We start from the raw sequence: 20857 nt of genomic DNA, 5'->3' as shown, positions 1-20857 counted from the left end.
AATGTATTGTCAGTATTCACCAGATGAAGTGCAGCAAAATGTTGAGGCAGTAACTTGATTGTAATTTGTAACACTATCAACAATGTTACGCTTCATTAATCTGCTCGCTTAATCAACAATGTTATGCTTCATTAATTTGCTCTCTTTAATTTTGGTTTTCTGAAAGAGCATGATATTCTTCTCCATAAAAGATGTTCAATACCAACACTGCTCTCCCCAAATTTTTTTCTGATCACAAACAAAAATACCAAGATTTTGTAGACTTAAAAAAAAAAACCAAAACATTATATAATGATTGCAATTAAGTCTGTGAAATAACTATCCATTAGATGTTTTAAGACACATCTTAAAATATTAATTTATTAGATTTTTCTCCTGCTCGTATGCATCTGTTAGAGTGTGTTTCGGGAAAAAGAGTGGTTAGAATTCTCTTTTCCTGCTGTTGCATTATGACAGAGTTTCCAGTTTCAGAAAGTTTGCTTACTGTAAGACAGTGAGGTTTTGCTAATGTCCTAAAGGTACTAGGAAGGAAGTCTGATGGGGAAACATTTTGGTGAGAGTGCCAAGTTTTAGAAGCTTCTTCAGGACTGAATACTGGAAGCATTTTTAATACTGGAAGCATTTTTAAATTAACCGTAAATGCAAGCATTTAAACCATGAATGAGATAGGTAAAGAACATAGAAGTATTGCCAACATTAATAATTTCTTGAATTTCATCATAATAAACTGTAATTCACACTGTAATACATTTACATTAATAGACAATTACAACAATTCCACATAGGGCAAATATAAGCCGTTAGTCAAAATTCAGACCTATTTTTAAAATCTAATTATTTCTGGAATTAAACTCAGAGCAAGAAGTAGTTTTAAAAAAAATAAAAGCCTTGGGCCACAGTTAAGTGGAGAACATATTAAATATTCAAGAAAAGTCCCTTCTCAAAGCTTCTTGTGAAAGCATTAAGTCATTCCTAAAAAAGTAAACAAAAACATTATTAGCAACATCTTCTCTTCTCCAGGTTCAACAAGCCTCTCCCTCAGCCTGTCTTCACATAAGAGCTGCTCCAGACCTCTGATAATCTCTGTGGCATACGGTCCCACCCCTGGACAGCTTCAACAAAAGCTCTATGCCCCTTTGCCTCTTGAGGGCCCCAGATCCAGATGCAGTTCTCCAGATGGGGCCACACGAGGGCAGAGCAGAGGACAGTCATCTCCCTCTCGCTGCCAGCCACCTCTTTCCATGCTGCCCAGGCTGCTGTTGATGTTCTGCAAGTGCATACTTCTGGTTCATGTCCAGCCTTTTGCCCACCTGGACTCCCCGCTCCTTCTCTGCAGGGCTGCTCTCACCAAGTTCTTTTCCCAGACTGTACACATAGGTATTGTCCAGACCAAGCAATCCAAAGCCTCTGTTCAACCTCTCTACATTTATATGGGCTCGCTTTCCAGGTCTGTCTAGGTCCCTTCTTATGTTCTTCAGCTTGACCAGCAAATGCTGGTTCAGCCATGCTAGTTTCCTGCCTTCGCTGCAGGATTTCTTACCCAGGGGGATGGAGAGCTCCTATTATCACAAATGCATCCGTGAAGAGCTGCCAGCTCTGTTCCATACCTCCATCCCAGAGAACAGCTTCTTCCCAAGGATCCCACTCAATAATTCCTTAATCAGCCAGAAGTTCACTCTTCTTACTTTCAGGGGCCTTACTCTGTTCTTTACCAGGCCCATATTCCTTGAGATCACAAACTCAACTGGAGCACGGTCACTACAGACCAGACTACCTTCAGTCTTAACTTCTTTAATTATCTCCTCTGCAGTGAGCACTAGGTCCACTACCACTTCCCTGGTTAGTTTTTCTATTTCCTGAACCAGAAAGTCATCCTCAGCACACTTCACAGTCTCCTGGATTACTCAGAAACTGCCACAAGGTTTTCCCAGGAGATATTCAAATGGTTGAAATGCCCCATCAGGATGAGAGCCTGTGAAAATGAAGCAAGAAGGCCTCATCCACAGGCTCCCCATGATTAAATGGCCTACTGTAGGAGCCCAACCACCAGATGTCCTTTATTCATCCAGTCCCAGCCTGTTTGTGGCTCTTTCTCAAAGGCAGTTGTCCATTTCTTAACGCGCAGGCATCCCCTGGGGTGGGGTGGATGTCCTGTCTCTTCTAAAAAGCTTGTAGTTCTCCATCATAATGTTCCAGTGGTACAATTCATCCCACCACATTTCTGCAATATCAATTAGGTCATAGTTTTCCAAATCTACTGTGGTCCCCCAGCCCTCCTGCTCTCCTTCTCATGCTGTTTGCATGGGTGTAGAAGAACTTCACCTGGGCTGCTGGTTGACATTACCTTCTTAGAGGAGCGCCTCCACATTCCACTACCTCTTTCGTCAGTCTGTTCCAGTACTTCACTAGCATCATCCTAAAAACCTCTTACATCCAAACTAAACTGCCTTGTTCTAGTTTCAAACCATCTCCTTTTTCCTAGCACAACAAATCCTGCTAAAGAATCTGTTCCCCTTCTTTCTTACAACCTCATTTAGATACTGAAAGGCCACTACCAGGTCTCTCCAAAGCCTTCTGTTCTCTAGGGTGAGCAGCCCCCAGCTCTACCTATCCTCAAAGGGGAGGGGAGGTGTTCAATCCCTTGGACCATCTTTGTGGCTCTCCTCTGGATGCGCTTCAACAGGTCCATGTCTGTTCTATACTAAGGACTCCACATCTGGATGAAGAACTCCAGAACGAGTTCTCACCAGTGCAGAGTAGATGGGCTCACCCTTCCCAGACTGAAATGCAGTTTAAAGGTAATTGCCATAATTCCTTCTATGTATTGTTCCCAAATTCACTCAATTTAAAAGTAAAAATCATCCCCAGCTGAGCAACAACCACCCAAACAGTATGAGGTGGCTTTTGTCTTTAACTTTTTACTACCTGTTTCAAAAGACTACTTAGAAGAATAGATTTATCAGGAGAAAAAGTAGTATTAGACATTTGCAGAAATGAAACGCAAGCTAATACGAAAAACAGAATGCAATATTTACAGAACATGAGTCACAACAAAAGCAAGTTGAATTAATGACAAGAGAAATGATAAATTGGGCTAGATCTAATTGATGCAGAGGACAAAGTGAAAAAAAGTCTTCTGGAACTGATGTTAATACATGCATATAAGGGGAATATTTCTGGAAACATTCTAAATTAAGTCTGCCAGGTTCTTCTGCTAAAGCAAAATCAAATATTAATGTATTCATTTCAATAAACATTTCTGAGCAACCAATGATTGATCCAATTACTATACTAATCATACATTTTGATTCTTCTAACAACTGACTTGTGGAATTCCGCATTGCAAATGAGGTCTAGTGAATGAATTTCATTTATTTAATCTGCTTGTGACCCAAAGGCACCTCACTGTGAAGGTGAGTTTAACAACTGCTTTGTAGAAATCAAGGAAACAACCCCCCAAAAAACAGAACAGCTGTGAATTTAAAAGGCTAAAATTCAGGCTACGTAGTTGTGTGTCCCAATGGTCAGGAATACCATTTCACATCACATGAGAAAAACACTCAGTCATACAAGACAAGCATGAAAAAGCTGTTCAATATATGAGGAATCTCTCCTATATACAAGCAGCATGCTTTTTCAATTTTTAATGATTCTCCTCCTATATACAACTACATCCCAACTTTTCCTGTCATCCCATATAATAAATTGAATTCACTTTTGGATGTTTGTCACTGGGGGAAGTAATGGATACTTTTTTTTTTTTCCTACTGTAAATCAATTTCATTCTCTCACTGCTAATGTAAGTAAGGCTTCCGGAAATGGGATGCCTGAAACGATGCCAAGATCCTTCCTATTCACAGAAATAACTGCAAGCACCAATCATAGCTTTCTACCCATCAGTTTATGCTCTGAATCCTGTATGGCTCTCCATTAAACAGCCAAAACCAGTCTAAATTCATTTTTAAATGAGGTTACATTTACATTAACATGAGGTTTTCCTAGTGTTATTTCATTTGATGGAAATAGTTGAGTTGCTCATAAAGTTACACATTCTGGACTCACAAAAAACAATTGTAACGTATAATTAAAAATAAAATGATAAAATAAAATGCTAAAAATAATATGAATGAAAACTCAGGAATGTACATTCATAAAATAATTGTTTTTAAAAGATCTCATCTATTAATAGAGTATATAAGTAGGTTCAGATGTTATGGAAACAGCATGTTAAGGCTTCAAAATGAACATAAGCAAGAGTAGAGGTTCTGAAATTAAAGAATTTTCAGTCACAGAATAAAATCCTATAATCATTAAGGCTGGAAAAGACCTCAAAGATCATTTAGTCCAACCATCAACCCATCCCCCACAATGCCACTAAACTGGTCATGTTATAGGAAGGTTTTATTTAAGAAAACACAAACTGCTAAGGATGTATAATCAAGTAACATAGAAAATACTTGTAAGTGTTCCTGAATTATTTAAATCGAACAATTGGCAATTAAATCAAAGTGTGTCGTTTGGGAGTAAATTTGAAGCAATCTCATGTTATGTTCAAAAATCCTGGAGTAAAAAAAAAAGTACAACCAGAAATTAGAGACAGATTCTCCTTGAAATGCTATACATACAATGCGTTAGCATGAAAAGTTACATAAACTGTGGCAAAGCCAACAAGCTTTAATTAGCTTGTGCAGAGAATTAACGGTCTTAATAACTTGACCACAGAAACATGTTGAAAGAATAGCCAGACTTTTGATCTTCTTCTTTCCCCCATAGCTTTATAGCATTTAAAACACAGGAGAGCTTTTCCATGTAAGAAATTCTTTAAGTTCTATGCATTACTAGAACTCAGCTTAAATTCTACATCATTTTTAAACTCCTGATAGAGAAAAGGGCGTCTTTTAAGATCCTATTGAAATCGTTAGCCAATGAAGTCAGTGTTTTGGAAAAGAAATTCAAAATACTTCTTGTTGTGATTCACCTTGAACAAGAGAATAAAGATCCTTACTTTGACCTTTAGCATCATTTTTGTTCTTTATTCTTAAGTCATTTACTAGCTTGACTTACTTCTTCAGAAGCAGATAATGGAAATACACAGTTAATGGAGTAACCCAAAACTTAAGGTCCCACTTTCATAACTTTTCTTGATCTACAGAACTGATTCAGCTGCATTGGATTTCTGGAGACAGTGATTATAATCCAATAAGTTATTTGACTTGAAGCATTCCAATCTATGAGAAAACACTCATCAACAATTAATTTGCATTTCAAAAATGTCGTGGTTCCCTCCAGAATAGCTGTCAGCAAAAGATAAATGTATCACTAAAAACTGAGTGCCTGCAATCAGTGCCTCGTGTTTTATGATAGGCAGAATTAAGTGGTTTCCTTTAAGCACAGATGTATGTGTGTAATGTTATCCTGAAAATGTAGTTTCTATACGTAAATGTGGATAGTGCATGGATGTTGCATACAATCCTTAAACCTCAGCAAGCACGTAATAATTGACTCCATAAGCTTAGATGAAGATAAATTTATATTTTCCACAAGTACTACATCAATAGTTTTTAACATCAGTCACTTTTTTTTTCCCCCCAATATCTTCTCCAAAGCCTTCATGCAAATGTAGGCTCAAGAAAAAGCCATCATTTGTTCTCAGCTGACCTAGCACAAACTCTTCCTTTGCTACAGACCCTTCCCTTCTGCTACAGAAGCATGTTTCATTGGGACAAATCACTTAATTGCCACCTAGTAACTTGGCTAGCCTTTTCTCCACAATTACTCACTTGGAGTATTTCAGAAGTTCCTTCTCTAAGTAATGTATTTATTTGAAACAGAAGAGAAAAATATTGCTGCTCCCTACTCACACTGTGGAAATTAAGAATCAAATCTCAAAAAATTAACAGTTTTGCTCCTCCCCCGTGACAAGCTGAAGTCTGTGCAGTTATATCATAGGTGAAATATGGATTTTCATACAAAAAAGTAACTGCTGTGTAACACAGATACACACAGACACTATATATATGTAAAGTGTGTGTGTATATATATTTGTCTCTGTGCAAAAACACTGCTTCCTTCCCAACACCTTAAACAAGTGATATCAATAATGAAATAACGCTACTAAAGGTGTGGGGAGGATCTGTAAAAATCTTCCTTTTCATTTGTTCACTAAGATCTTAGGTCAGCTCCTGCTAACAACTGCCCAGCATACTTCTGAAATGACTTAAGGGAGAAGGAACTGGATTTCTGAATAATTTATCTTAAAGGAAAAAAAAAAATTACTACATCCTTCCTACTTCTCATCAGGATGCTGCCTTTCTACTTCTTCACATTTTCCCATGCTCATATGTTCTTTTTTTGATTTACAGTGTTTTTTTTTTTCTTAATAGTTTTATTAGTTTTTTCTGCAAAAGAGAAGTTATTTCCATAGCCTAATATCAGGTAATACTTCCAAGTATTTTTCAAGTGAATTCAAAAAACAATTGAAGTAGAGCTATTTCATTGCATTTATTTTGTGCTCCACTGGAATTTTTTTTAAGTCACTTTATTTTCAGCTGAAATGGACTACTTATTTTCTACCTCCAGCATCCAACATGTAAGAAATCACTGTGCAAACACATATGATATCTTAGAAAGAGCACAAAGATTAAAATAATGTAAAAATTATAAATATGTTAATAAACTTTGTTTTTCTGAGCACAGTCCTCCATTTTAGAACTTTAAAAACTCCATTATGCAAAGTCAATTGTCATTTCAATTCCAATTCCATTTCAAATGTCAAGTTCTCAATACAGTGGTACCTGGTGGAAATTGTTATCCCATACAGTTATGTCTACAAGGTTTTGTAGAATGATGGCTACCTGCTGAGCAGTAAATTTTACAGTAAGAATCGCCCCCGAGGAAAAAGCTGCTCAAGAAAACTTATTTCATGTTAGCCCACCAACTAATGCTGCCAATGAGAAAGAATGCGAGAGAGAGGTAGACTCTTCATGAGGAGTATCAGGTATTGGTGAGCCTAGGAGCATCATAATGCATTTCTACAAGCTCAAAGCAAACAGGAAGAGCACAATTAAATTACGAGAAAAAACGTGATGTGCCTGGTTACCATATCCTTTCATGTTACATAACTTCCATTTGAAAGACAGTTCTTTCTAACTGTTTTTCTTCTGCCTGTAGTACAAGCAGCACATGAAACTTTTTTTTCCCTATTTCCACATAGAATAACAAAAATAAAAACACAATAAGGATTTCTACGAACATCTTTAGGCAAAGACACCATTTACATCTGGAGAGAAAAATCTGTCTTGCTCAAAAATAATGTGTCCATTTACTTAGAAAGCCATAAGTTGAACATTCAGAACTGGAGAATGTCTACTTCATTCAGATTTGCAATACAACCCTTCAACTTATGTCTATGATTCTACAAGAGTGAGTAGTTTATGCCTTAAAAGTTCCTGTAGGCATTTGTATAATTATTTTAGTGCTTCTGAGCAAGAATAGATCTGGTGTAGCATTTGATGAAAGGCAGAACAGAACCAGAACTCCACAATGAAGCGTGCACTAGTGTAAGCAAGCTACAGAAATTTAAATTTATGGCAATATCCCACATATGACAAGACAATCTCTACAATCAATATTTAGCTACAGTTTTCAGAGTTCACGGAAATGGTATTTGGATATATTTACACACTCTCCCCCTAACACCCAAGCAAAAAAGAAGAGTTCTAGTCTTGGACCTTAGTGTATCAGCAATGCATCCTCAACATGAATACTAGCTAGCAGCACTGCTTCACGCTTGCCTTACACATTTACAAGACAGAGGTCAAAGGGAAAACTTACTCTGTGCAAATCTTGAGTTCTCATTTTATAAAAGGTTTAAAGAAATTCACATTTTTCCTTCCACAGTCAGACTAACACTTCCACAAGCCCACCGTTATTCTAAATACTATAAAAAATGAAATTATGCTGAACATACAAATTCCAGGCAGATAATCACAATCAAAATTATGAAGGAAAAGAGCCTCTTCCATTCTCTCCACAAGTGCACTTCTCTGGATACATACACAAAACATGATCTGAATTGAGTTTTTTTTGTGAGCTAAACTGCTAATAGCTAGAATTTAGTTCTAGCACTGGAATCAAGATATTACAGTGGTTAAATTCTCAGAGGAGTTTTGACAAAAACAGAAGAACACCTTCAACTCTTTCACTAAACAAATGTGCTTTGTTGTGACAGAATAAACAGACTAGGAAACTAACTTTAAACTGTATTCTCTTTGTTTATAAACAGATAACTAGAACAAGAAAGCAACTTTCTAAAATCATTTCATAAAGCTTTGCAAAATAGATTTTCATTAGTATCCAATCATAGAAGCAATGCAGATTCTATCATGACTACTGGAATTTGCCAAAGACTGCCAGCAACCTGTGATAATACATCCAATTCCTTTCTGCACTGGAAATATAATTGGAGCAGAGTGAAAGAATGCTGCCTCCCACTGAGATCTGCTGCCCTCACTCTAAGAAGGACAACCACGTAAGCCACTAACTGCTTTTAACCTTGCTGAGCCTCTGACTAGCATGGGCAGAGCCCTAAGTGCAACAGCTCTTTCCTTCTGGAGTGCTAAAACAAACGATTCTATACCTTAAAGAAACAGCCCACACAATACAATCTGACATTATGCTGCATACAGCAAAATAAACAGGTCAGCGCTCTGGTTATGATCAACAGCAGTATTAATGTGTCAAAATCATGCATGCATTTGATGAAAACTGAGAAAAAAGAACTTGAGCAGAGCAATTCTCTATCCCAGAACAAGCTGATAACAGAAAGCTAAAGAAAGCAAGGAACTAATTGCACAGTGCTCCAGGGCTTACTGCTTCTCCATGTCAACCACCTTTTGAGAAGCACAACAATTATTAAAAGCTTCCTTTTTGTTACCTATAGATATCTTTCACTACTACAATTTATTAGCTTTACCCAGAAAGCTAAAGTGTGCTGAATGTTACCTATCCAGAATAGAAGATTCAAGCATTGCACCTCAGCAGCTGAGATGCCAATCCACCATCCCTCAGGACAAATACTCCAATGCACTTGTTTGCTTTCTGGGGAAAAAATCTAAATAAGAAGAAACAGCTGTCTAGAGTCATGGGGAATTCATGGGGCCGTCACCACGCTGCAAAAGAGCCAATTTCACAATAGAAACACTGAACCTTCGATCCTTCGAGACATAAACTTATAAGATGTTGTACTAAATCGTTTCCAGCTCATTCTGCTCAAATATAACTTCAAGCTGAGTAACTGTAGTAGCCGCTTAACTTTTAGAATCACTTTGAAATAATTATAGTACAATTGACACCAGAACTTTTTCCATCAACATCAACATCACCTGAGAGACTGAAATAGATTAGTAATGCTACAAAGTACCTAGGAACACTGATGTACGGGCCATGTTACAAGATAAAAGGGAGTTATTTGTTAGAACTGAGCTCCTAAAAGTGTCTGGCCACTGAAAGAGTATCTAATAAGGAATGGCATTCACTTTTTTCTCTGTACAGAAAGTGGCCCTGAATCTCAGTTTTACATTCACCCTCAATATTAGCAGAAGTGTGCATCCACCACTACACATTAATGAGACGCAGCTTTTTCATGAAATACTTAAATATTTCCAACAGAGAAAAAATTAGTTATATACTTACAGCATGGGGTCTTCTGCTTGTTCACAAGTTGTGGGAATGCAAAGATAGCTGACACGTCTAGCTCACGGTTTTCTTTCTGTTCATCATCCCCAGTCTGGTCAGCCCAAACTACTGATTTTTGTCTTTGAATCAGCTGTTCTACCTCTCCAAACTCAGCCTCAGTTAAAGTATTTGTCAACCCAGCTTCTTTCAAAGTCATATACTGCTTGCGAAGAACTGGAAGCAAAGCATTTAGAACTCTGTAAAACAAGACAAATGTGACTAAATCACAATCTGGTCTCTACTAGCACTGCTGCCACCACTAGTAATTCAAGGGTTTTCCTTGTCCTCCTCCACCCTGGAGATCTGTTTTATGTCATTCCACAAAATTTCAACTAGGAAAAAACGTTCTTGACTAAGCTGAGTAACTTTTCTCTTTAGCAAAATCAGGTATTTCACTATAAGAATTTTCCAAGTATAGTTTGTCTTTAATGTCTACGATCCTCAGTTTTTCCTCACTGTTTCTAAGATCCCTCAATCAGTACAAAAATAGTTGTCATATCCTGACGGAATTTGGACTTTCTAAAATTAAGGATAAGACGCACGCACAACTGCAAAACAAATTCAAATGACAGAAGTTTCAGAAATGTATACGAATAAAGGAATTTTTGTTAGCTCTTGCCTTGGTTGCAAGACTAAGCTCTAGGTTCAAACAGTAGCCAAGGGGATGTGCATGCAAAAAAAACAAATGAGAAACTTGAAGTTACAGAAATGGAATGTTAAGTGTTTGGCTTTCGGCTTTGAAGGTTTGTGTATTTGTTATTGTAAAGCTTATCCTAAATACCCTTTCTTCAAATGATGACTAGCAGCCAGTTATTTCATTTTGGAATTATTTCATTATATACATTTTACATCTATTTACGGAAGACCTTTGTGATTACTTCTCATTGCATATCTTGCACCCTGAAGGTTTGTATTCAACAGGTTCAAGAGACTGATGACAGAGCTGATATTTACCTTCAAATTCAGCTTTTTTTTTTTTGCAGTCTGACCACATATATACCAGTTTAATTATAACATTCTTAGTACAGGTAGAAGCATTTAATTTCCTGCACTGTAGACACAAACACAAATGCACAAATTGCAATCAGTACTGTTCAACATAAAAGTGAAAAAAGATACAGTAGCCTATTAACAAGTCCTTAAAGCTATGCAGAGAAAAATGAAGTAAACATAAGTGATGGACACAGTGCTCACAGTTTCAGATAAACAAAGAATGACAGAAAGCAAGATTTACCAAGCTATTATTTTCCTTACCTTTTTATAGAAAAAAAACAATTCTAATCTTAAAAGTGAGAAAAATCATGCTTCTGTTTTAACTAACTATCAGTTCTATAGATATCCCAAAGTTACAAATGCCAAAAAGGAAGTTTTAAAGAGGCCTCCTGTACTGAAGTTGTACTTACTTTTCCATCTGCTTATAGTGCTGATCTTGAAAGGACAATAGAGACAGCATGTGCTCCATCTGGGCTTTCAGGTCCTTAACTTCTAGGTTTAAATGGCAACACTGAAGATCTTCATGCAGTTCCTTAGGAAATTAGCAATGAAAAAAAAAAACCAAACAACTGTAGACCAAATTGTAAGTGAGAAACTGAAGCATAAAATGAAAAATAATCACATTAATAGGTGATCTATTGAAATGTAAAGCTAAAATGAATCAATAGTATTCTAATAAATTTCTTGTGAATTGCTTGATTTTAATTTACATGCATAAATATTTTGTTAATTGACAAAAAGATAAGTGTGCTCTAATTAGCTCTAGGAGTCCAGCAGGCACACATGTATTTACATGTGCATGGCCAAAGATACGCTTGCTTCTTTTCCTATGTACTTGCTCCATATTTGGATTTCAGTGATGCTGATTAGAACAAGTCTCCCTCATATTCAGTTATCTTCCTGTGATGCCAATATTTTATTTGAAATACTTTAAAATTGACTCTTATTGTATAAAAAAATTTTAGTCATCCTAATATAAATATTCCATTACCTGAGTTATACAAGTGCTCATTGCACAATGTAATTCAAGCCAGCCTAATTGCCAACCGAAATCAAAAGGCAGAGAGGAAAATCCCAACCCTTTCTTTTCCTCATCTTTTTTTTTCCTGTACATGCTTTCATCCCTCCCCTTCTGCCAGCTCAGGTGTTCACTTGGGACTGCATCAAGCTCAAGTTGCTAAAACTTGGAAAAGAGCTTAACACAATTTCTTCCCTGATTCTCACCTCTCTTGCAACCTTGAAATGAATTTTTTTTTTCTTTTCTTTTTTGCCAAGATAAAAACTAGATTAGGCATGCTTAGACAAGCATTAAGACCTACTGTGAAGGTAAGAACAGAAGTGTAGGGCAAGAAGCAGGATCAACTCTCAAGCAGCTGTCTCAAGTGCTCAGCCATACCATTTATTTACCTTTAGAATTACAGGTAATTATACACTTTTACACAGAATGATTGTACAAACAACACAATACCATTACGGTAGAAAATCTAAAATACTTAACACTAGATTTCGAAACCACTCTGAAAGAATTATCAAAACCACAAGGGAGATGGAAAGAAGAAAAATCTACCCTTGAGTCACATGTTGCTTACAACACATGAAATCTGCCCTTGAAGTGAAAGGCCTTTTACCTTTGGAATACAGCCACCTTGATCCAGGAGGCGCATTTCGGTTTCAACACGATGCAGCCAATTGGTATTTTTCTCAAAATGTTCCATCTTCTCCTCTTTCTTCTTCTGTACATGTGCACAGTAGGTTCTAAGCCTTGCAAGCATATGATCCCGCTTGCAAGTGGCCTGAAATTGAAAAAGACACAGCGTTGAAAGTGGCAACTTTCATCTGATATTTTCTAGCATCTCTCTATAAAATAATTCTATATACTTACACAGCAAATATTTCACATTTTTGACTAGTTTAATAAAAGTAAAATATCTCATTCTTCTCATGGAGCATCACTGAACCACATGTAAACATTCCCATACTCATTTAATTTTACCATTATTATGGCCTACTCTTGTTAGTAACTTATTGTACTTATAGAACCAGCGATGCTTGACTGTTAGGCACACCTGCAAGTTACCTAATGGCTAAAAAAATCATTGGAGCATTTCAGTGCAGTACTGCTAAGATCCAACACAGAAGCTTGCTCTTAAGAAACATTTATACGAAATTGTGCGTGAGCACACAACCCCCACTATGAACACAACTGCGTCCCCCTGGACAAAAGCATTACTTCTGAGTTTCTATGACATGATAGAATTTTAGAGTGCGTTAGTCACTTGAAATGTCTTAATGACAACCAAAAACTTGAGACATTTTTCTATTTGGACCAAATGCCTTGTGAATTACTGAAAAAAATAGTAGCTTGCAAATTATCACCTTCAGCTCAACGCAGACTGTTACTGTCACTAATCAAAATCAGCCCCACCCCTAGTTTCATGAGTACATAAAGCATTTAAGTCAAATTGTTTCAGAGAAATTAAAATATTAGATGTTACCTTGATCTTCTAGAAAGAAGCAAGCATTCAGTGCAACATCAATTGTTAATAATTAGCCTCATACTCTTTAGTTAAATTTCATGACAATTAAGCATGATTTTGGCTCACGTGACCTTGCCCATAAACAGCTATTCAGAGATGGCTCTGGTGACTAGTGGAAACAATAAGAATCTGTCTTGTTTAGCACAATGTCAATGTTTCTCCTTATGAACAGGATTAGTAACAACGCATGGTTATATCAGCTTCATAACAGCCTCAGTGGCTGTACCATCCATACATTGTCACAGTTTTTGGACAAGATCACTGCGAGTCGCCCAAGGCATTAAGTAACTATGACACACTCCAACCTGCAGAAGGTTCAGCTGAAAAAAGTTTTCACAGTTAACAGTAATGAGCAGAAACACACACTTTATGTGGCATGGGAAAAAAGCCTGACTGGCATTAAAATAATATTTCTAACCTTAATACAGAGAACGTTATCTGAGTGTTAATCAGTGTCCCATATCAACAGTATAAGTAACAAAGCAGTAGCTAACTGTTTAAGTTGCATAAATACTTTAGGACTTAGACAACTCACCTTCTCTATTCTTTCTTCAGAGCATATCAGTTGAATTTGTTCATGATACTGTTTCTGATAATAAGCCTTCAGTGTACTGACTTTCAGCTGCATTTCCAGCTTCAGGTATTCTTCTCTGATTTCCTCACGGTTTGCAAACACATTTTTAAGAACTTCTTTGTATCTATTACAAGTGAAGTATCACAAAGATAAGCAAGTGAGCTACTAGTACTTTGTTATTACATGCGAACACACACAGGCCATCCTCTACTTTGGGAAAGTCTCCAATCCAAGCTGTAAATCAGAACATGCATCACACCTTAACTCTTTCCAGGCTAATAGGGGAAACAGTGATGGAAGATACTTAGAAGTTACTCCAACTAATGTCTAAATGGACTCAAAAATCTGCTTATCCCTAGTCTGCAACGCAAATTAGAGTAACAAGCATAAGGAGAAAGCCTAGAAAGATTATCACATTGCAGTGTAAGTTTCTGTGGTGGTATTCTCACCCTTCATTCCTAGATACTGCAAGAGCAGTCCAGAATAGTCAAAAAGATTCAGTCATGACACCAAGATAATACTCACATAAGGTGACAGTTAAACATGCAAGCATTCTAAAGATATGCAAAATTAGATTGCTATACAGTGTTTGTTACAGAGCATCATGAAATGCTGTACAGTTACTATAAAATTGAGCATAGGCTGAAGTAGAGAACAAGCTGAAGAGACATTCTTGCCATAAAGTTAACTTTTAGACAACGCATTTCAGAAACAGCAATTTCATAATCTGAATTCTGAACAGCCCAAACTGTCTTATTACTTGCATTTTAAGAACAGGTAACTTTTTTCTATAGTTTCAGAAACCCAGGAGTCTTGCTCAAAGTTCTCCAGACAATGCTACTGTATTGATGTAAAGATCTGTACAGACACACAGTGAATTTAGAAAAATTTCTTTAAGGAGTAAGATATTCTCCTGCAGAACATGACTGCTTTTACTTTACACTATTACTATCTATACAAACAGTCACCCTATGAGTGAATGTTTGCACAAGCAGCTGAAACTTTTTTTTGCCTCCACAGTATCCATAGAAACACAGCCCCTCCCACCTGCTTTGGAAATACAGCAGCAGAGAAGTGATGGCAAATTCTATTATTTTAACAACAGTAAAATTCTGCAAACAGTTTAAGTGAAGCTACAGAATAGAATCTCCTCCTGCACTCTGTAATTATTAGGAACTATTATCACTATGTACCAATAAATGAACCTTTTGTGTAGTTAAAGATCAGTGTCCCAGCTACAGTATCAAGCAGAGAAGCCTCTGCAAAACTCCTGCTTTGAGAGGGATTTCTCAGTAAGCATACTTTTATTTCTGTGAAAGAATCTTTCCTATTCTTCACTTAATGTTAGAGTGAACCTGTAAGCACATGCAGGATATAATTATCTCTGGACTACCTACTTTCAGAGCTCACAGACCTACACACGGGTGGCAGTACCAAAGTCAGTGTCCAAGGTCTGCATCAATAGGCTGAAGACTTGAAAGTTTGGCAGACATCACATATCCTAGCTTTAGTCAACAGAAAGCACAGGAATGACTTCTAGGTTTGAAAGAGCAAGAAGAGTAATCAAGTGAGCCTAAACCCCTTTCAGATCACACTGGAAGATATCTTTGTTGGTTTTTTTTTTTTTTTGAGGCTTAGCCTCAAAATCCTCATCATGCAATACTATTACTTAGTATGCTTTAATAAAACTTTTCAAATACCCTTAATTTAGGGATCTGTGAATTGGTGTAGCCATAGCAGTCAAAACCCTGATTTAGATAGAAGAGAGAAGAATATAGATAAACAAAGAATGTTCTTCACAGAACTGTAGTATATATGCCACGGTAGAAAAGTGGTAATATTTAGACAGGACAAAGTAATCCATTAAATGACCCCTTAAACTTACAGTTAAATAAGGAACTCGTCCAAACAGCTAACGTTTTGCAGATAAGAATGACACTTTACCATCTCTTTCCAATAAAATATCAAACTTGTACTTTATGATGAATGAAGAGACAACCAATATCCAGTAAGTAAAAGCATTTCCCCCTACACAATTTCTTAACTATTTTCTGAAGAGTTTTCACAAGCACAGCCAAAGATACCTAACAGCTGTAATTTCTTTGGTTTTGATCCAGACACTTGATGCTAACAATACATCTCTAAACAATATATAATAAATTTCTTCTCCTTCAGCAGATAAAAAACACATACACAATGAACCTTAACAAGCTTAGGTTTAGCCAAACAAATGTAACAAAGATTACCTCCTTTCCTTGAAAAATCTCCAAGATCCTAATCTGTTGCTAAACAGTCAAGTCTGCCCTAAGAGTGTGGAAGATTTTAATACTAGCTCAATTTCCATGAAATCCTGTCGGGCACTACTTTAGTAAACATTTTCAAATTTCTGCAATTTGAAGAAATGGATTTTTACTGTTATCTCAGAAGGTTTTCCCAGGTAGAAAACACATTCAAGACGCCAGTGAAAGTATTAACTGAACTAAGTAGGTGGATAAATGTCAGGAATATATGATGAGATATGAATATATGATGAGATATGAAGGGACGGACCCAGTTAGACCTTCAAACCAAAACCTAACCTTCTCAGATATAGATATACTGAATTGTGTAACAAATACATATAAATATCTTAAGTATTCTCTTGTCACACCAGAAAGATTGGTAGGAACATCATGAAGTCATCATGAAGGTTGACAAATCTAAAAGCAATAGGAAAGAACAGCCTACTAATGTGACTGAGTTTCTATGTGAAAGAATAATTCCAGTTCCTGCCATCCAAATCTCACAGGAAAGGTATTACTGATGAAATAATTGTCAGCCATAACAGCATCTGCTGTCATTTACGCATTCTACATTGTCAGCCCACAAAAACAAATTAAGTGGCTTTGCTGAAAGCTGGCATTCATACGTCCCTCTGTTCCTCACCTTGAAAGGTTACTGGTAAAACAGTTAACCTGGCTGTGAGCAGAAACAACAGCATCTATTGCATATAGATTTATTTATTTTTTTTTTAAATATGCAGTAGAGTACCAATTTCCATTTGATAACGTTCCTACAATTTACAAACAGAACCTTAGAGAAACTCTACTACATCTCTCCTAGAAACATATCTTCTCTACTAGTCTAGGCTTTACAAGTTTATTGATAATATACCTTAAAAGCTATAATACCTTACAAGAAAGTGATTTCCCATTTTTTAGGTTACGAAGATCAGTTTGCCATTAACAAAAAATAACTGTTCTCTCTTACTCAAGGACTGTCTAGTTTTCCAAGTCCTACAGAATGGGCTTGCATCACCCCACAAGATTATTCCACAGTTATCTATCACAAAACTTTCTATTACGCTTTTCCCTTTCCTAAAGCATATTGTGTTATTTTATTACACAGCACTCAAATGCAACACTAACCTATACCGTTACATTTATCATTCTTTTTCTGTCCTCCTATGCAGCCTACATATACTTAATAGTTGCATGATTTATTCCTTCTCTACCCCATCCCTCCCCCAACCTTTTTTTTCCTCCTATTGATTATCTGGCTGGCAGTTGTTAGTTATATCTTATTAGCAGATGAAGTGATATTTCAGTGTGAATAACAACACCTCGATGAACAACCCTAAGCCAGCTCTGTGCTACCCACACAGACACAAACAAGATCTGTCCTGAGCATTTTAAGTTGAAAATATTTCACTAATGTCATCTCATTTTTGTATAGTAGGACACTACCAGGTCTGCAAACATACATTTTTTTTTATATATATGTGCACACAAGTTCTAAAAAGTTCTTTTAGCAAGACATCACTTGCAGGTGTTGGTTCTTTCACTAATACAATAAGAAAATAAGATCCAAACTAAAGGCAAGGTAAAATAACTTCACAGCAATATTGCTAAGTATGGGCTCAAAAGAGAGTAAGACTCAAGAGAAAAGTTTTATCTCAAAACTGAGGTTATAATATGGTAGTTAATACAATATAGTAGTTTATACATCTGAGATTGAAGAAAGTTGCTATTTTCCCCCTCAAAGTCTTTAGGTTTTGGTACTCAGAATGAACTTGTTACTCCTACAGAGTAACAGGAGCTTCTATGAGAACATTTGTCCTAAACATCTTTTGTATTGTCAGTGGTAGAATTTCATATGCACAGTTATACAGAAGACTACTGGTAGCTTTGGGACAAAAATACCTAACTCCTCAATGAAATAGCTTCATTTCAGTAACGAAGGCAAAGATAAGCTTAACAAATCCCATCACAGAAACATTTTAATAATCATATGCTTACTTCTCAAAGCTCATAACTCCAGTTAGATTCCATCTCCTATCACACATACAAACATTCTTGGTACCAGCAGTTAAACAAAAATTTTATGGGTATCAATATAATCCACACCATAATATCTACATGACAGAAGTATTATCAGCAAACACTTCACAAGAAAGTAGTTATAGATATAAGACCTTCATCATAGATCTAATTCATGATGTCAGTGAGTCATATCAGCTTCTTGATGGTCAGACTACATGATTATCTCACAGGATTTCGTTGAATAGTTTGCCTAGTAAGTTAAAATACTTCCTCAAGTACTTGTTGCATTCTGAATTCACCTTTTCTGAACAAGAGTGGCAGTACTGCACTACTCTATGTAAAACAATGTTAGGAGTTACAAAACCAACACTGAAAGAGTAGTTTCACTCTACAGATATTTTTATTATTTTATTATCTATTTTATATTACTTATATATTATTTTACTACATATTTATTATTTATAATCAGGAAAACCCCAGTCATGAAGAAAAAATCTTCAGGTGATCAATTTACCTTTGTATTTCCACTTGCTGATGGTTTGAAATTACAGAAAAATTCTGGCTTTGATGGATGCTTGCTTTTTCTTCGTATGTTCGCAATTTCTCCTTCAGCATCATGATCTTAAACAAAAGAGGTACCTTTTAGCTGGATTTTTGAAACCATCCTTTTGTGCATTTGTCTCAACATATTTACAAATAGCACTAAGTGATATCCTTTTTGAAAAAAAGAACATTCCTTAACTTAACACAGAATTATTAGGACAATATTTGCCCTGTAGGTGCAATCACATTAACTTTATTTTAAAATTCAAGCTTGTAGCAGTTATATGACAACATTTTAACAATAGATTATAACGTACCTCTTTCTTCTGTTCATTGCAGATTTTAACATATTGGCTTATGTGGCTGTCCAAACTAACAACATTACTCTTCAACTGTTAAAGAAATGAAACAAATTATAACTCATGAAGGAGATTTTTTTTTAATTTCCCTGCATAAAAACAGACTGTGTTTAAGTACTACATAATTACATTTGCACTATACTCTGAGGAAAGGGATGAATATATTTCTGGCTTGGCCACAGAATTGAACTTTTTAGCTTTTGACGTCATCTGCTGCATATAGTTTTCCTTACAACAGCAATAAATATTAAAAATAAAAAACTATGCAGAAATGGAAATTACAGTAAAATTCTATAGTATGTATCCATAGTACGTAAAAGAAATTTTGGTATCACAGTACAAAGGATTATTAAAAAGTCACAATAGTCTAAATAGATACTACAGAGCAGAAGACAGGAAGCCACAACGGATTTCCACTTGTCAATAGAAGCTCATTCAGATTCTCAGCTCCAGTTGAATGCTACTTGTGACAGAGCTGGACTGGCTCGAGCACAACTGTTCAGATACTTCTTTCATGTGCTTTACTGAGCTCTGAATACAGAATGGTAAGACACTGAAACTGGCTGTGGATTTCACCAATTGAAGATTATTTCTAAATCTGAGGCTCAGAAGACAAAATCTTTTCAGCTCACTCTCAGTAACAAACACCCAGATGAAGAAAGAAGAGACAACAAAAGAATGTTGAGGAAAAAAAGGTAAGTAAATTGGAAATAGTCTTCTGAAAGAAATAACCTTTCTCCTAAGAAGATATTACTACACTTTGACAGAAGATCAATAAATGCCAATATACTCACGGAAGACTTAATATCCTTTGCTCGGTTTGCATATTTAAGAGTATTATATGTATCATCATAAAACATAAAGGATGGACTAACAGCAGCTATCATTATTGTTCGGCAATTTCCTCCAAGGGAATCTTTCAACAAACGAGTGAGCTTGCTGTTTCGATAAGGAATATGCTGTTTCTTGCTCTATAAAGAAAACATTGTTATGTATTAAGCAGCTGTACTTTACATATGCTTCAGTGTTTGCTTACCCTTTCAGGAATACCACCAAACATGACAAATAGACTTACAATATCTCTTTTACATAAATCAACTTCCTCAAAATCACATTTACAATCTGCTTTAAACCTCTCAGAATTGTTTAATACCCCTATAGCAGAATTGTTGCTCAGGTTACTTCCCAATGTCTGAAAATATAACAAAAATTCTTATGGTGTGAGCAACTAACATAAAAAAGTAGGCTATGCAAACCATTTCAGTTCAGAGTGATTGAGGTTGAAGTCCCTTTCGAGATCCCTCTACTCAAAGCATTCTCAGCTACAGCAAGCTGCCAAGAATTTTGTCCAGTAGAGTTTTGATTACCTGCAATGATATTGACTCAACCACCTCTCCAAGCAACTCAGCTGCCTGAGTTCGCTCAGTAAAGCTTCTTCCTTCATTACATTTACACTCTCCATCTCATAGTACAGAAGCAATTAGTACCCCAATCCCATACTGAATACGTCAACGTGAATTATCTTAATTATATAAAATGGTACAGGTTCTAAATTCTGCCTTTTACCCCAACAAGACGGCAGGGGAAGTCTGCAGCTTTGCCAGGCAGCATAACAGGAAATAAAAGCTTTGATCATTTACCCTATTTGAAAGGAGAAATTGCTAGCTGACCAAGAGGTGCAAGCTGTGGATTTGAGTTTGGCAAAAATTCAGACTGTTTCGTCCCTCTCTCACACAACTGTTCATGCCATTTCCCTTGAGCTGCTGAGCCAGATCAAGAGAATAATTTACTGCCACAAACAAGGTGGGCGAAAGA

The 20857-nt window shown here is 36.3% G+C and overlaps 1 protein-coding gene across 1 annotated transcript in view; it reads right to left on the bottom strand.

The window, feature by feature from the left end:
• KIF18A (kinesin family member 18A) overlaps positions 1–20857 on the bottom strand; it is a 38631-nt gene that overhangs the window by 7144 nt on the left and 10630 nt on the right. Inside the window, exons 7-13 of the mRNA XM_048948259.1 lie at positions 19837–20013; positions 19001–19075; positions 18655–18761; positions 13801–13963; positions 12357–12521; positions 11139–11260; positions 9694–9932 (exon numbers count right to left, since the gene is read on the bottom strand). Of these exons, the coding sequence (XP_048804216.1) occupies positions 9694–9932; positions 11139–11260; positions 12357–12521; positions 13801–13963; positions 18655–18761; positions 19001–19075; positions 19837–20013 (1048 nt within the window). The remainder of the gene's footprint in view (positions 1–9693; positions 9933–11138; positions 11261–12356; positions 12522–13800; positions 13964–18654; positions 18762–19000; positions 19076–19836; positions 20014–20857) is intronic.

The sequence above is a fragment of the Lagopus muta genome, chromosome 6 (assembly GCF_023343835.1).
Source record: "Lagopus muta isolate bLagMut1 chromosome 6, bLagMut1 primary, whole genome shotgun sequence".
NCBI lineage: Eukaryota > Metazoa > Chordata > Aves > Galliformes > Phasianidae > Lagopus > Lagopus muta.
The sequence above is the reverse complement of the archived record's forward strand: the minus strand, read 5'-3'. Positions and strand labels throughout refer to the sequence as shown.